The sequence below is a fragment of the Colius striatus genome, chromosome 1 (assembly GCF_028858725.1).
Source record: "Colius striatus isolate bColStr4 chromosome 1, bColStr4.1.hap1, whole genome shotgun sequence".
NCBI lineage: Eukaryota > Metazoa > Chordata > Aves > Coliiformes > Coliidae > Colius > Colius striatus.
The window spans coordinates 42,691,761-42,708,895 of NC_084759.1; the positions used below are offsets into that span (position 1 = coordinate 42,691,761).

At 38.1% G+C, this 17,135-nt stretch overlaps 1 protein-coding gene across 6 annotated transcripts in view; it reads left to right on the forward strand.

Moving 5' to 3' along the window:
• Window positions 1-17,135, forward strand: part of LMO7 (LIM domain 7) — a 133,490-nt gene that overhangs the window by 82,555 nt on the left and 33,800 nt on the right. For 4 of the 6 annotated variants that reach the window (XM_061995578.1, XM_061995594.1, XM_061995603.1 and 1 more), the window contains exons 5-12: window positions 4,138-4,168; window positions 4,566-4,679; window positions 5,162-5,360; window positions 6,524-6,776; window positions 11,295-11,324; window positions 13,528-13,645; window positions 14,811-14,953; window positions 16,231-16,669. In XM_061995578.1, the coding sequence (XP_061851562.1) occupies window positions 4,138-4,168; window positions 4,566-4,679; window positions 5,162-5,360; window positions 6,524-6,776; window positions 11,295-11,324; window positions 13,528-13,645; window positions 14,811-14,953; window positions 16,231-16,669 (1,327 nt within the window). Of the gene's footprint in view, window positions 1-4,137; window positions 4,169-4,565; window positions 4,680-5,161; window positions 5,361-6,523; window positions 6,777-7,238; window positions 7,539-7,903; window positions 8,195-8,439; window positions 8,641-9,109; window positions 9,827-11,294; window positions 11,325-13,527; window positions 13,646-14,810; window positions 14,954-16,230; window positions 16,670-17,135 lie in introns of all 6 variants that reach the window. The other 2 variants (XM_061995618.1, XM_061995588.1) reach the window with 2 other exon arrangements.

The window sequence follows — 17,135 nt, forward strand, 5'->3', positions numbered from 1 at the left end:
GCTGTAAAGCAGATGAGTGACTTAACTGGGGTTTTGGAAATATATATTAGGAAAAATCTAAAGAAAGAAATGGACACAGCCTTCCCTCTGGTCCTGATGCACAACGTAGAACCACAGAGTGATTCAGAGTTGTGTTGGCATAACCACGGGGGCCACAAACAGGAGCAGCTGGAAGGGAAAGGGAGACCAGGAAATCCTTAAACTAGAGCTGCTGCCAAAGCCTTTGTATTGTCATGCTAGGGCCTTGGTGACTAATTCTGCTATTTAACCTTAAGCAAACAGCAGAGCTTGAGAGTAAATTCCTTGAGCTGTGGCTCAGAGTGCTGACCTACTGTATCACTTAGTTTTATTCTTGTAGAGTGGTCCTCATTGGAGAAATATCCATCGGTCTGTGCTGGATAGATGTATGTGATGTCTGACTATATGATGTGCTCAGATCTAACAGACGTACTTGGTCTCTAAGCATATCCCCTACTAACAAGTGAGAGCTATTTCTGTCCCATTTGTCTTCTTTCTGTTTGCTAAAGGATTGACGTAACAACGTGATTTACACAGAAGGTATTATTTCTCCACGGGTGGTTATTTCGCATCTTTTCGCATCAGTTTTCAACTTGGAATCGTGCAATTGTGCTTCATAATTATTATAATAACTCCCACATGTTGTTATCTCATGCCCTTTAGATTTTCATGCTACACTTGTTAGATATTTTCCAGCATGGGTAATCTTAAACTTGTACTTAAACTGTTATTGAAACAATTCAGATTCACACTTTGTGAATTAAAAGTTGTACTTGAGAATCTTGGGACCCCTTTGTTAGTTGGGGTTTGACGTAGCGGTAATATTAGGTAACACAAAGGATAAGTGTTTTTGTTCTAAACTTCAGAACGAATGCAAAAATGCTGAGACGGTTGCAGGAGCAGATGAAATATTTGGAATAAAATTCTTTCTGCAGGCTCTGAATGTTTCAGCCCTTTGTATTGAGAGCCAGACTTGTAAAGGGGAGCAGAGCTGAGAGCAGAAGTTCACTTTTGGGTAGCCAGAGGTTGTAGAGAAGATAAGGTCATGCTTTCTCTCATAGCAGCAAAGAACTTGCTATGCTTGAAGTTAGTGCTTCTATCTTGTCTGCTGATATGAACTGTAGTTGTTCAGAGCTATACACAAGATGCTGCTTGAATTCTTTGCATAGTAGTTGCATTTTGATTACTTCTTCTGAAGGAGATCTGTTTATTAAACTATTTCATTTTGTGTCTTCATTTACTGCAATTGAGTTAGTCTTGTGCTTTTTAATTTTGACATTCACAGGAAAAGGTGATTCCTCTTAAAAGCTCTACAATTTGTATCACATTTCTTTTCAACAGATATTTGCCCAGACATTTTAAATACAATTTGCTGGAGATTAAACTGGGCCATGGCTTGTGCACATAAGTGTGGATGCACATCATGAGCTTGGCCAGGTTGTACATAAAAAAGGCTTTTATTTCACCTGGGGAATGTTAGCAAGTGGATCCAAACTGCATCTTTGGCAAGTTGCATGCCTGAGAGGAGAAGCAGCTGTGAAGTTTGTAGGTGACAAATGACTTTTAAGGCCTTACAAAAAAAACCCCCAACATCATTGCTTCTTTATTTGTGAGCTTTTTGTTGAAAAACTATATACCTGCTTTTTAACACAGATTCTAGGACAGTATAGCCATCATCCAGAATTCTCCTGTTTCTTGGTCAAGCGCCATCAAAGAGTAGTTAATATATGCTTGTACAAATGAGGAACTGATTGTTCTAGATTAACAGGGCTTTTCTTATGTTGTTTTTTCTTCTGCTCAGACCACATCTGTCATGACATGTAAATGTTTAGAGACCAATAGGCCTAGTTCAGATGAGAGTAGTAATGCAAGTATAGAAACTGTAGTTCTACAAAGTAGACAACTTGTGTTTGCTTCAGTTGTTAGCCAAGTAAACTTGTGAATGGAGCCCAGTCTGTCATTCCAGTGTGTGAAATATCTCCCTGCCTGCGTTTTGGGTCTCAATAGTGCTCACTGCTTTACCTGAATGTTCTAAGTTTTGCATTGTTTACAGTCCAAGCAAACAGTTCTAGTATATTTATGATTATTCCAGTATAGAAAATGTACTGAAATATAATGACAGCTGAATAGTGCTTCTCTTGCAAATGGTTGACCTAAATAATCTCAGACGACTCACGAAGCACAGAAGTGGACATCATCATGCTCCGTCATGCAGCTTTGCTCTACGTGAAGGTTGGCAACCTCTTGGATGTGGGCTCCAGAAGACTGAGGGTGTAGTTTTTCACTCTTTGCTAGACTGCTGAAGTTTGGAAGTAAACTTTAAGGCATTCCTAGCAATGGCATGCATGGCCTCTGCTTTTGTGATTGTAAAGAACAGCAGAAATTTCACTAATGAAAGGCTTTCAGACATTGAAGCTACAGAATGTATGCCTTCAAAATTCTCTGTGTTGACTATGGGAAGTGTAATGTTGATACCACCACAAGAATAATCTTCTATCTTCTGCTTGGGAAACCAACCCAGGTTTCTTTAGTCAGAGGCATAGTGTGTACTGCAGTGTGGATATTGGAAAAGAAAGCTGCTGACTGAAGAAAAGAAGAGGATTTATTTTTTCAAAAAATAGTCTTCATTGAAAAAAAGAGCAATGTGTTGGGTCTTTTTAAAAAATAAAAAGAGTAAATATTTCATGTTAAAGGAGAAAGGTTCCTCCCGATTTGTGAGGAAGGTTACTAACTACACAGCCAATAGCATCTCTAGCATGTGATATTAAGGAAGCCAAAGGTCAAGGACTATGCCGGTCGGATCACTCTCAGGACTTTGTGTTCCTGGCTGTCTGATTTATCTATGATGTAGGGATGGGCAAGGCAATTAAAACCACAAGGAATGGGAGCAGGCCCTCTAAAATCAGGAAGAAAAAGAGGAAGGGATGATCTGTGTTCCTGTCAGTTGTCACACTGCATCAAATATTGTATTTCCCTGAAGAGCACCGTCTATGCTGATCAGGCCCTGTCATCATTTCAATCACTTGTAATTGTTCCCAATGGCTTATTTTACCTTTTCCCTGCAACCTTTGACTAGCTTGTTCCTAAACAACCAGGAACAGGATAGGTGCACTGATACATTATCCGTTGGTCTGACCTGTTACAGGGCACTGCATAAGTCTTTCTGCCGCTGTATGTTAATTCTACACTTTTTTGTTTGAAACCATTATACCATGCTGTGTGTGAAGTTTGCTGCTGAGCTAGCCCCAAACCAACAGTGTCTGGAGCAAGTGAAAAGTTTTTTTGGTATATTTAAGCCGTATACTCTTCCATAATGGCAGGCAGCCGCGGGTAGAAGTGTTGTTCAGCTGCTGTTTGCACTCCTGCCCTACACATTTACACTTGAGTCTGTGGTACCACAAGGCTCCCATTGGAAGAGCTTCTTCTTGTTCTTAGAAGGAGCAGAACAGGACTACTGTGAGCATGTGTTTGTGTACTTCCAAGATCTGCCACAAATTGGCTGTATATAAGAAGTTAGGTAATGTTAGTGATTGCATACATATTTCATTTTTTTTTGAGAAACATGTCTCATATAAAAGCAAATCAAACCTCCTCCTTTCAGCCCCACAACAGCTCTCCCAGATGTCCCAATATCAGTTGCTCATGTTTTTTGTCTATGTTCTCAGTGTCTGAGGCAAATATTTTAGAAAAAATACAACTGGGGAAAAATTAACAGTTGAATCTACTTTCATACAGAAGTGAAGATCTTTCTGTTTAACAGAAGCTATATTTCCTAAAGTCATCAGCTTGTTTTCCATTTTTATTTTGTTGATAACTAAAAACATAGCTAATTAAAAAAGCCTAGAGCCTTTCTGAGTACCTCTCAAATCAGAAACTGTATTAGATTAGCTAGTTTCTTGCATTACATGTAATGATTGAAACAATACAGAGTTTTAACTATGAATTAAAAGCCAAGTGCTTTCTATTTCTTTTGGAACAGTGATAGTTGCATATTTAATACTGGTCTCTAATTGGGCTTGAAACCTTTTAGATCTTGAATAATAATTAAAATTTAAGTCAGATAATTAAAAAATCTTTATTTTGTTTTTTTTTTTTTCTTCACTCCATGCCCTGCTTCAGACCAGAGGAGACCAACAGAAGAGTGAAAAATGTAAGACATGTACTTAAATGCTTTCTCAAACAATTTCACACTAATGCTGATTAAATATATTTGAAACACTGATATTTATGGCACTATCATGTTTACCTTATTCTTCTGCTGTTCATTGATCTGATGCAAATTAGTGTCAGCTTACAATGATCTCTGCAGCTTCCTTTCCCAAATAAATGTAATAATTAGAAACAGCACTTTATATCCACTTTCTTGAGATACGTGAGATGGTTTATAACACTTTAACTGGTTTTGTTGGAAATTATAGTTGATATTGTGAACAAGATTTTACGATCCATTGTGGAAGACATTTCTAACAGCATGCTGAGATTCTTTTGTACTGATACATGAAAGTATTTGTGTTTGCATTTGTGGGTTTTTGTTCGTTTGTTTTTAGGTTTTGATTACATTATACTGGCTTGGGAGAAAAGCTCAAAGTAATCCTCATTATAATGGTCCGTACCTCAATCTTAAAGCATTTGAGAAATTATTAGGGCAAGCATTGACTAAGGTAAGAATTCAAAAAATAATAGTGAACAAATACTCTGAATTTTATAGTTTGCCATACATTACACCATCAACTCTATAAGCAGTCTCTTGGTGGGTTAATTTTATTCTTGCTTTGGACAATGCAGTAATTTGTTTTGTTCTGTTTTGCTTGCTATCAAAGTCCATGTGAAGGGAATGATGGGTTTTTTTAGCTTATACGGGTTGTTGTTCTACCCACATAATGAAGTTCAGAATCTACCCGCTCTGATTGATGTGGTAGATTGTGAAGAGTCCTGTTTTGATTCCCTTAGGCTGACTTAAGAGAAAAGTAAGACCTTGTGTTGTATCCCCTATGCAAGCTGTTGTATATGTTGTTTTTAGGGATTTGCAGCCTTTGTTCAAGGTCATTTATGCACTTCAAATGCATTTTTTAAAAAAAGATTGAAAACTCACAAGTGGCATTTGCATCTTAAATAAAAGACCTTTCCAAAATTCTTCTCATAGGCGCTTGAAGAGTCCAGCCACCTGAACAGAAGTGGCAGGGATAGTGGGTACGGTGATATTTGGTACGTTGATCGGGGAGAGCCTTTTTCATCTTCAGCTAGCCATAAAAGAGACGATTCCTTCGATAGCTTGGACTCTCTTGGTTCAAGATCCTCTACAAGCTTTTCATCAGATATAACTTTGAAAGGTGGCAGTGAAGGTATGTTTTCCCCTTTTAAGTCTTTAGTTGATATGTCTTACGAGTGTGAGGGAAGACAATATATGGACCTAGTACTTTAGGTGCCCAGAAGTTAGATTGACTTGAAAGGCAGCTTTAGTTTTGAAACTTCTGCAGCTGCATTTTAATGAAGCAAAATACTGGCCTTTAACAGTTGGTAGAAAACAAAGCAATACTCACATGAAATTTCTTAGGAAGGGTTGCTAGAACTATTGCATTCTCTGCTGCATTAGGGTATATGTATGTGCAGGGTGTTTTCCCATAGTTTAGTAAGGGAAGTTGCTAGAATTCACATCCTGATGGGATCACTCAGAATCCAACAGTTGCAAAAGTCTCTTGCCTTGTTCTTCTTGTGGGTATGTCAAACTTTTGCATCTCTACTCCATTTGTGTATGTTCAATAGAGTTTTTCCAGCCTAGGTTAAAAACTGAATAGTAGTTATTGCTTTTGATAGTTTGCCATAGAAAGAAAGTTAGCCAGAAGAAAGTTTGTGAAGTTCAATCCCTACAGCTCTACCTGAACCTGTGTTTCTCTCCCAGTTTTAAAATTCAACACGAACTTGTAGTCTAACTTAAAGTTATAAAAATAGTGAGCTTTGGAATTTTCTTCTATGTGAATAACAAAATCATGGAGCTGAGGACACATGGAGCATTTCTAATCTGAGCAAAGCAACAGATAGCTATGGTACATATGCAATTTACCCTGGGCTTCTATTAGTCATTAATCTGATGAGACAAGTATGTTGCTCTACTGTTTGCTGGTAACTTATCTCTTGTAATAAATTTGAGTGGCATGTATTTTTTTAATTAAACCTTTCTGTGCTGTTTTAAATTTTCAACCTGGGGGTTAGGGCTTTGTTTCCTGCAGGGAACAGTGATAGTGAAAGAATGGAACAAATGTAGCAGGGAGATGCAAGCGAGACACAGTGTACTGGAACTTGTTGCAGCTTTGCCACAAACTTCTAAAAATACCTCTCCTACTGTCCTATCACTAGCTCAGCAAATTTGCATCTCAAATATCCTGAATATGGAGTTAAATTGATTATTTTGGTGTTTTTTTTAAAGATTTTGGTGCAAGTTGTAACCAGAAGCTTGTGTCTACAGAAGTAATGTTTGTGCCTTCCTTTTAATCCCCTTCCTTCTAAGGTTGTGACAGCGACACAGACTCGGAACTGCCCTTCAAAATGCATGACTCGCATAAAGATGATAGATCTTACCGTAGGATTCCTGTGATTGAACCGAAACCTACCACTGACTTCAATCGCTTCTTACCCAACAAAAACAAGCAGACGTCATATGTGCCAGCTCCCTTAAGGAAGAAGAGAACAGAGAAGAATGAGGACAACAGGAGGAGCTGGGCAAGTCCTGTCTTCACGGAGTCAGATGGAACATTTTCAAGGTACTGGTGTGCAACTTTAGAATTTTATTTAGGAGTTCTCAGATTAATTAGTTCTTTATTAGTTAAAGAAAAGCTGCTCTTGCTGCAATATAAAGGATTTGAGTTTCTATATAATAACAAAGTGTGAGGTGTGAGTGTTATCACGTTGGTTGTGTGATTGTTTTTTTGTTGGGGTGGTTTCTTTTACTTTGATCCACATAACTAGTTTTCTGGTGTTTTGAGTAATGTTTTGAGACTGGTCAGCCTCCAGATAGAGGGGATTTAAGTGATGTAAAATGCAAGGTCACGAGCGATGATCCTACAGTTTCAGTTTGTCATTAAAATCTTTCAAAATGCGGTGATGAATTTTGGTTGTCCGACTTCTTGATGCACACAAATGAGATTAGTGGGCAGTTCTTGAGTGTCATCATTGCCTTCGTGACTTCACTGTCTTCATTCTGTTCCTGTTTTGGTCAACCTCAGTGGACGTGAAAGGAATCCCATAGCTTCCTGCCAAAATAGCAGAGCAGAGTGTGAGCTCCCAAATCCAGCTTCCCTCCAGATGATCTCTGAGTATGACAGTGGCTCTGATTCAGAAGATGAAAGAAGGCTGCCTGACGTGGTTATGGATGACTTAGCAAACCGTAGATTTCTAGTCAAAAAGAGCCCTGTAAGCTCTGCTGCACCTGGACATCATTTCGTGTTACGCAATGACTCTCGTAAATCTTGCTCACAAGAAAGTTATCCAGCTGGTCCACTAGCTGCCATGCTTGAACCACTGAGGTCAGACATACTAATCCAAGAACCTGTAACTATTGTATTACCTAAATTGCAGTCCATAAGTAACGCCATAAAGTTAGCCTTCTAATCGGCATTTTAACACAGCTGATAGTTTGTTACGCCTTTTCTGTCAAACTTGGTATTTTTGGCAGAAGCAATAGGATGCTGATATAACCATTTAACTCTTTTTTGTTTGTTTGTTTGTTTTTTAAAATGTATTTTATTTTTTCTGGTGCTGCAGTGATGGAATTGAGAACTAATTTGCTTCATTCACAAGGTTGAACTCCTGAGCCAAAAAGCATGTCTTTTTGCATTCTTTATGTCAAGTTGCTCCTAAAATATCTTAACTGATTGGGTATTTTGAACAGTAACCAGAGGAGGCAGAGGCAATTGGATATTAAAGAGGAAAACAAACCAAGAGTTAACATTCCTTCAGAATTATCTGGGTATTTTGATGAGGACGAGGAAGAAGAAATAGGCATCCCAAACGTTGAAAAAGATGATCTCTATTTCCGCAAGCTAAGTTCTTCAGCGGCAAATACAGTTGTTGCTTTTGACAAATTTCTTCCTAAATTTTGGACTCCAGAAGAAGAATTGCTATGGAAAAAAATCAGGAAATCCTCTTTCAAACCCTGGTATAAAGAGATTCAAGGGTTCAGGTGCGTTTTCATGCATGCCCCTGTTTCTCTCCTGTGTGCAAAAATAAAGTGTATGATTTTATTTTTCATTTTTATTGTCAGTGTAGCAGCAGGATATGTTTTCTCTCTCTCTTTTTTTTTTCTGTTTAAGAAAACAATTCAAGTAGTATTTTCATTGCACTTACCACTGTGTGTTTTACTCAATGAGTACACTTGGTGTTTTTTTTTTTTCTTTCTCTCTGCTCATTCTTTGTGCTGCTGCACAGTAGAAAGAAATCAGATTCTGAGGATGAGGAATATGCTTACAAACAAAGCTCTGGCATTGTTGCTAATCAACCAAGACCAAGTTTTGACTGGAACAGCAGTTGCAGAAGGGATCAGAACTATAAGCCAACTGCTGAATTTGTGGGAAGCTCATTGTCACAGATTGCAGAAGGAAAAATCTTGGAGGCTTCTGATCAGCCCAGGTTGATATTGCTGCATGACCTGTACTCTTGGTGCATCAAAAAAGAAATGGCTGAATATGCAACAGTTAAATTAAATTAAACCATGTCCTGCGATGTTGTGCTTTTTTGATTACTGTTTTGGTTGGTTGGTTGATTTGGGTTTGGTTTTGTGTTTGTTTTTTAATGCAGCCGTAAGTTACTGATCTTCTGAAACATGTAAATGCAAAAGTATTACATGCTGCATAGGGCTACTGGCTTTGTGTGTGAGCATGTAAGCGTGCTGTCGCTGAGCAGGTTAGTATGCCATTATACTTCTACGTTGGTTGACGTGTGCTGTGCTGTGGTTAGTGGAGGTGAATGCCAAGTGGTGTAGTTGTACTGCTCAAGAGTTGTACTGCAAGTCTAAACCATATGTGTATCACAATACATTGTGATCTGCTTGTCTCTTAATGATATTTTTACTTCCCTCCTTTTGTTTTATATGCTTCAGTCAGTTTTCGTTACTTCAGGCCCTGCAAAAATACTCTGACTACTTGTCTTCTGAAACGAAGACCAAAATTGATCCTACTTCTGGCCCTAGGCTCATAAAATGTAGAAAGAATATTTCCTTTGTACCAGGATACAAGCAAGGGGATGCGGAAAATGGATATCTGTATCCAGACTTAGAGAATGATGACTTGTTTGTTCGGAAAACTGGGGCTTTCCATGTGAATCCAGTTGTTCTTCAAGACCCCCGGTATTTAAAAAGATTCTCTGAGCAGGAGCCTCCCCTAGAGGGTGAGATAATTCTGCAACCCAGAGAGGGCCAACCTGTGATTCCAGATTTGGAAAAAGATGATATGATATTACGTAAAATCCTCTCTCAGAAAAAAGAGGTGCCTTTGTCAGGTGCTCCAGACAAGTATCACCCAGCACTCTTTCCTGACCCGTGGAGTCTTCCAGAGGAGATCCGGTCCAAATTTCTATGTCTGCTTGAAAGAAATGCAACACCGGAGGAAAGAAAGAGCAATGGCAGAGTGCTGTCACCATCATCCCGCCATAAGAAGGATGATATGCTGACCCGCAAGATTGAATCTTGGAAGGTCGGAGGTAACGTCCAGCCAGTAAATTTCATCCCAGGTCCATGCAGTGAAGAAGACTGGAAGAAATGGGAAGCAATCAGAGAGGCCAGCAAAGTTAGACACAAGAAACGGCAGATGGTGGAGAGGTCAGGTTGTGTCCTGCACGGGTTGTGCTTGAGTGCAGCTGAACCCTTTCCATACAGAAAAAGTGTCGTCATGTGCTCAACCATTCGTAGAGTGCCAATCTGCTATTTGTTCATGACATCCTGGACAAGCTTTTTTATTTGCTTTGAATAGAAGCTCATGACTGCAATACCATATTTTCAACGACAAAAACAATTACATTGTGTTCTAGTTTTAGGCTGCTTCATTAGAGAAAGTAGTTACGATTCCTTCAGGCTCAAAGTTGTGCCTAAGTTTCTTTCCATGGTTGAATATAACTAGTGCTTATTCAAAAGACTGTTTTTCCCCCAGTAATGGAACTGGGCATTCTGAGATTCTTGTTTGCACCTAAGTTTGAAAATGCTTGGAAATTGTCCTGCCACAGTTTTGAGATTATTAGATAAGGTGGAAAAAACCACACCACCCTAGTGTTGTTTTGCCCACTCAAAGTCACAGTGCATAAGCTTTGTGTTCATATAGTGTTAAAGGCTACTGTGACGTAACTTTTCTTCTGCCAGTGTTTTCCACCAGCTTTCATACACTCATGATTAATACTTTCTCTTAATCCTTTCCTGGTATATTCAAATTTTCTTTTTTTCCTAACTGAATACTGTTTTTACCTTCTTCCCATCTCTCATTTGAATTTTGTACTTACTAGGGGAGAGTGGGGTTTCAAATGTTTCCTTAGCTCTGAAAATACGGCATTGCAAGTTGCAGTTCTCCCAGCTGTGCATCATTACTTTGTGACTAAGACACTTCTGTGTTCCAGTTGATACTTTCATGTTGCTGCATTTAATTGTTAAGCTTAATACTGTTAACAAAGTGCAAGCTTCACTGAGAAATATTTCTCAAGTGCTTAAAAATATTTAACATTTTAAGAATTCATTCAACAGAATAAAATACTCATATTCAAGAATACGAAAAGTCCTCTTGAATCACACCAGATTAATTTGGTTCTCTGCCTAAATGTGCTAAACTTCTATATAGGACCTTTTATTCTTACCTGTTTCAAGTACTGCTTTCACTTACTATGAGAAATGGTTGAAGTAACAAGAAGACAGCCTCTGTAAGCCAGGCTTCTTGTTGGGAGTCAAGTTGGCATTAATTTTGATTTCTTGAAATGAGTATCTTGTGAGCACCAGGCTGTTCAAACAGCAGTGGAGTAAGTGATGCAGGATTAATGCAAGGCTATATTTGTGTGATATTGCTAAGTTTGAAGTGTTGTGAACTTGCAGGCTGCCTCGTTCTGTCAGTTTTCTGCCCAACTTACACATCACACAAGCCCTGATGTGTCTTTTGAGTAGTGTCAGATCTCTGATGTGCTATTCCATGCTGGCTGGTCCTCAAGCTTTCAGTTTCCCCTTCATTGAGTGGTGGGTGTACTGGTGGTGTTCATGTTGTTACGAATATCAAGACTGAATCTTTTCTTTTTTTTGGTTTCTGGTTTCTCAGACTGTTTCAAAAGCTTTCTGATGAGCAAGGGTAAGTTTTGTACAAGCTTGAAAAATCATAATGCTATTTTTGCCTCTTGTTTAAATTTTCATGCATGCACAGTAGCTAAAAACTTGTGCTGAAAGCAACTTGTGCATGCTGCTTTGTTCTTACATGCTTGGGCAATTTAAGTAACGAATGTAGGACTAAAAGCCATGTGTCTAGCAAAAGTTTTCTCTGACACTTAGAGTATTGTAGTCATGGTTATCAGGCATTTAGAAAATCAGATCTGATATTTTATTCCCGTTTAAGTGTTGGTATTCTGTATTTAAATTAGGCTTTAAAACATTCAGAAATTTAAAGGAAGTTTAGTAAGTATTTTATTTTGAAGTCTGTATAGGTACGATCTGAAAATATTTAAAGACATATTTTTTATCATGGGGGAGGTGAGTGTTTGGTGGTTATTTTATATGCTCCAGCTTATTGAATCCTCAGTGGTAAACTTACTGGTTAGTGCCATATGAACTTAGGCCTTGTTTATGATGTGCTGTGACTCAAAGAGAAATATATTTCCACTTGCTGTGTGATGGCATGTTAAATATTTGATTTTTGCATGATTTTCTAATTTTTTTAAATACACATGTAGTTATTTACTCATTTTGCCCTGAGGCAAAACTTGGTAAATGACTAAACACTTCCAGAAGATGTAAAATATCAGAAGCTAGGTGTTAGGAGAGAGAGACTCAGAAGGCTCTGATAAATCACTGCTTAGATTTTTTTAAGTTAAGAGTATATCCTGCTCCTTGGTACGAATATATGCATATATCCTTACTTATATTGTATTTAAGTCTAGATTTTCCTGTTTTGTTATAGCAAGATATAGAAATTTCAGAGAAGGAAAACGAAACCGTGATGATATTAATTTTCTGGAATGAGGCTGTAATGTACAGTTCAGTTACCCAAAACCATTTCTACATGTGATATAACTAAATAATAAAGAGGAGAGAGAACTGTACAAGAAAAAGAGTTTATACAGTTGTGGCAATAAGATTTTTCACTAAATTTGACACCTTTTCCATTCAGAAAACAAACAAGCAAACAGGTATATTGAGTTAGTGCCCTAGCCTTTATTTCTAGTGGCCAAAGTCCAAAGTTTTGTGTTACCAGTGAAATCGAGTTGGGCCTCTTGAGAGGAAGTGAGAGTCTGGTTTGTTAGTTCAGAGCTCTCTTGGTATGTAAGAGATTAGAGCAAGGCCCTGTGCTGAATCAGTTTATTTTTTATTGTGTTTCTTCCATCACGTCAGATAAGTGCCACCTTGTCAAGTCCTGTTAGGACTTGGTTATGCCCCTGCATCATTCAGATTTTGTTTGAATAAATGCAAACAAAAGTGATTTTGCAAAAAAACCCTAAACAATGAAACAAACCAAAACAAAAACCTAGAAGCCTAGATTTCCTTTTATGTTACAGCATTGAATCTTATGATGGAACACCTGCATTTTGATTGAAGTCTCAGAGGCCTGTGGTCAGCACTGAGCAGGTCCTGTCCTATAACTAAATTAAAAGTCCTGTTATGTTTATCACTGTAGTGTTAAAGAACAAAGGAGAAAATAGCATTAGAAAGGAGAAATAAGCATTAAAGGTGAGCTTCCTGACTTAGATGGAAGGCATTAGAGAGGCTTGGGAAGGAGTAATGTAAGCTAGCATGGCACATGACATATGTGAACTGAGCATTTAGCAGTGAATTGCTTTTCTCTTTTAGAATTGTGCATCAACAACTGACTTGTTATCCTTAGGCTATCATTAGCCTAAGGAAAGAAAGAATGTGAGGTGATTCTAGGGCTGATACTGGAGAGAAGTGAAAGGATGAGAATTTGAACTCAAGGAGTGGGGGAACCCCTTTTAGGTCAAAGGAAGAGCAAGATCAATAGTTAAGTTTAAACAGAAGTAGCAGTCAGGTAAGAGGATTTTAATGTGAATGGTCAGCGTGGAGCTGCTACAGAGCTGCTTGTTCTTTAATTTAATTTTATTTGCTCAAATATGCAACTACTGACTTGAATGCTGGCAGCAGAGCACATCCCAACTTTACCCATTCAGCTGCCCACGTGTTTCCTGCTCTGTTCAAAATAACACTCACTCAAAAGTGCTCAGTTGTACTAACACAATATTTCACTCTCTCTCTCTGTCCCTCAGGTCTTACTTGCATAAGTGATGGCTTAGATATGATAAAACCTAGTGCTCTTTTTTTCTTTCTAGGAGTAAATCATTGAATGATGTCAGCACAGAGGACTTGCAGTCATTGCGCAAAATTCGTTATGAAGAACTACAAAGGATAAAAGAGCAGCTACAAGAGCAAGATCTGAAGTGGCAAGAAGTAAATACTCCTTTTCACCTATTCTCACATGTCTTACTGAAGGCCTGGGTGCTGCCTACCTTCATTGCTGCTAGAAAACAGGCTTTGGCATGTGTGCAACAATCTATGGGGTTATTTTCTAAAATGATCCACCTCATGCAGCCTCCTGTGTTTTTGGGATAGCAGTTCAATGCAGATCTGAAATTATTTTAAATGTTGTCATAGAATCATATAGAATCATAGAATGGTAGGGGTTGGAAGGGACCTTTAGAGACTTCTGTGTATTGCAATAAAGCTTTTGGTCTTCATTTCTGTAGCCATAGAGAAAAGTTAGGGCACACTTTCATGTGTTGTGTGAAATTGGTGAATACAAATGATTGGAATGTTTGCATATTCCACCCTTCAGGAGATGTGAAAAATCTTGAGGCTCCTGTCCTCCAATAATTTGGTTTTAAATCCAGTCTGTAAATAATGTGGTAACTTTGCACTTAACCATAAGGTTATCTGAAGACCTTTACTGTATTGAAATCTGTGCATGGCAATTAACACCAATGAGAAGCTGAAATTAAGAACAGAGCACCGAGCAAGCAGTTTGTTTAATGCATAGTTTGTTTAATGCATCTCAATTCTAATATTCAGGATATCTCTTAATCCATCTCTGGTATTTCATGGAGAATATTGCCAGTTCCTGTTGTGGTTTTGCAGAAATGAAGAAAATATTGAAGTATATGTTTTTTATTTGGGTTTTAAGGCATTTTGATTCTTAAGCTAATGCATCAGTATAATGTAACAGTGATTTGGAAAAGAATAAGATCCCAAACTCCAAAGCCTCCAGCAAAGAAATACAGATGGCATTTGCATTAGTTTTCAACTATGTGTTCTTGGGTGATGTATCCTAGAATAAAATTGATATTGTCAAAGGGGCAAAAGAAAGGACAAAGCACACACTTCTCCACTCACAGTGCAGTAATTAGACTTGTTAACCTTAACAGGCAGTGAACCTGTTGTAACACTGACTGAAGTACAAGAACCACTTTATCATTTAGAGGGAAAGTCCATGAAAATGTGGTGTGAATGCAGACATGCAAGGAGAATCAGGGCAGTAGGGAAGATGTGATGGGATGTCTCTGTATACTTACGAAGTCTTAAGAAAATCTGCTTGTAAACGTTCACGTTGTTCTTGTAGGATCTAGCAAAATGGAAGAATCGTAGAAAGAGCTTCACTTCTGAATTGCAAAAGAAAAAGGAGGAAAGAGAAGAAATAGAAAGGAGAGCCTCTGAGGTGTCTGGAAGGAGTACCAAGTCACTGAAAGAAATGCAGCAGGAGAGGTAATCACCCTAGTGGGAGTATTATGTTGAAGTTAAATCTGAGCAATTTTAGTCCCGTCTTTTCTTGAGCAACTTTTGCTGGCAAGTTACAATTAATTCTGCAGTTTTCAACAGTTTTAGTTGCAAATGATAGTGCAGAAAACCTAGGCAACTGAAGTGTGGAATATGGTCTGCTAATTAATTATTTTCACAGAATGTTAAACAGTTTTGATCTAGAAATGATGTTTTAGTTTGCTATCCATAAATAAATGTATTGAGAAGTTAGTATATATATTCACTTTAAAGAGGTTAAAATAATAGTGTTGAATTGGCTAATTGCCTTTTTATGTTCTTGGAACAGTTTAGCTATTTCTCTTTCCTCTACCACTGCATTTTCTGTTCTTTAACCACTGCAGAGTAATACTGCCAGAATGTTAATGTACATCACAGAGCTGTAAACTTTTACTTGGTTTCCCCTCTATCCTCAGTTGTTCCTCTGAGTATCTACAGAACAAGATTCTTTCTGAAGACTAAACAGTGTAAACTGAGTAGCACAGTACCTTTTCTACTCGTGATAGTATCTTTTTTAATGCATGTGTGATTGAGAGTAAAGGAATATGCATGTGCCATGTATTTAAATTTCTTTTATAGATAAGCCTTAAACCAAAATTTTTTTCATTTCTGATCTTTTTTACTTGCTTGATGAGAAGAGAAATTAGTCTCTCGAATAAAAATATGAATGGTAATTGTGTTGAATGTCCAATATCATCAGAATCTTAAAAATGATGTGAAGATAACCTCAGTGATGGTTGTTCCTTTATGACAAAGGAATGAATAGCGGAAAATGAAATAATCTGAAGTTAATAAAATATGGTAGTATCCTAAGGTTCATGATAGCATTTTTGTAGAGCCGAGACATCAGCAGTGCTATACAGTTCAGGCACTGTTAAGACATTACCTTCCTCCAATTCTTTCTTCATTAAAATCTGAATTTCTAAGGATATGTAACTTCAATAACTATATAATTTTCTTGGCAAAGAGATTTCTGTCACAGTGGCGATCCGATAATGTGACAGTAATATGCCTGAGTGTTAAGGGAGTGTTGAAATGGGGAGGAGGGGGAAAAAGGTAGAGTTAAAAACAAAGTACTAATATTTTTAAATTATGCCATTCATTTTCATTTTAATGGAGATGTGTTTCTTGGTTTATGCCCTGCCTTGAATATTCAGCAGTGGAAAACTTAGGGCCCGACTGTTTGTCAGGTCACTTTGGTATTTTAATGTGCTTTGTCCCCATAGGGAGGACAGAGATCAAGACTCCTATGGGCAGCGAAGATATGAACACAGATGGACGTATTCACTGAATGACGATGTGTTCAGTGAGGAAAAAGCACCTTCCACACGGTCAACAAAAGATTATCTTTTGGAAGAAGATACACCCCGCAGCCCTAAGGACAGCAAAAATGCACATGTTGCACAACCACGCAAGGAGAACCCGCCAGAGAGCTTGGCCTCTCATGAAGCTCCCGCTCAGCCAAAGAGCCTGGCAGAGGAGCAGAGCTCGACTCTTTTGTCTACCCGCTACTCAGTGAATGCTCAAACTGGGTCAGCTCAGGTTTCAGCATCTCTCCCGAGAAGTTACCAGAAAACTGATACCTCTAGGTTAACATCTGTGGTTACACCCAGACCTTTTGGTGTCCACTCCAGAGGAATCTCGTCACTTCCACGGTCGTTCACGGTAAAATTCCATTTCATCCCTGAAATTTATTGGGGTCTGAGATAGCTGGGGGAACAGTAGATTTTTAACATTTGTTGGGTTTTTGTTGTTTTATTGGGTTTTTTTTTTAAATCATCTGCTTTTTGAAGTCTGTGTTAATAGAGAAGGCTAATTCTGTCATGTCTTTAGATGCTTACTTGCGTTTCTGTACTTAAAGGCACTCCTAGAAATAAGGTTGATAAATGTGTTTGTTAGAATAATCCTTTCACTACTTGTAGCAAGTCTCCTGCTCCTTATAGAAAAACATGGCTTCATCAGATGTAATTGTTTGAAGCTAATACAATAAGTATTAAAGACAATTTTTTCAGGTGATATGATTTCCTCTGCTCTCCTGATTTTGTTGAAATACGAATTTTATGCTAGCTTAAAATTTGCCTGCTCAGTAAAACAGTGAGACACAGTAATTGTTTCCCTCCCCTCCCGATTA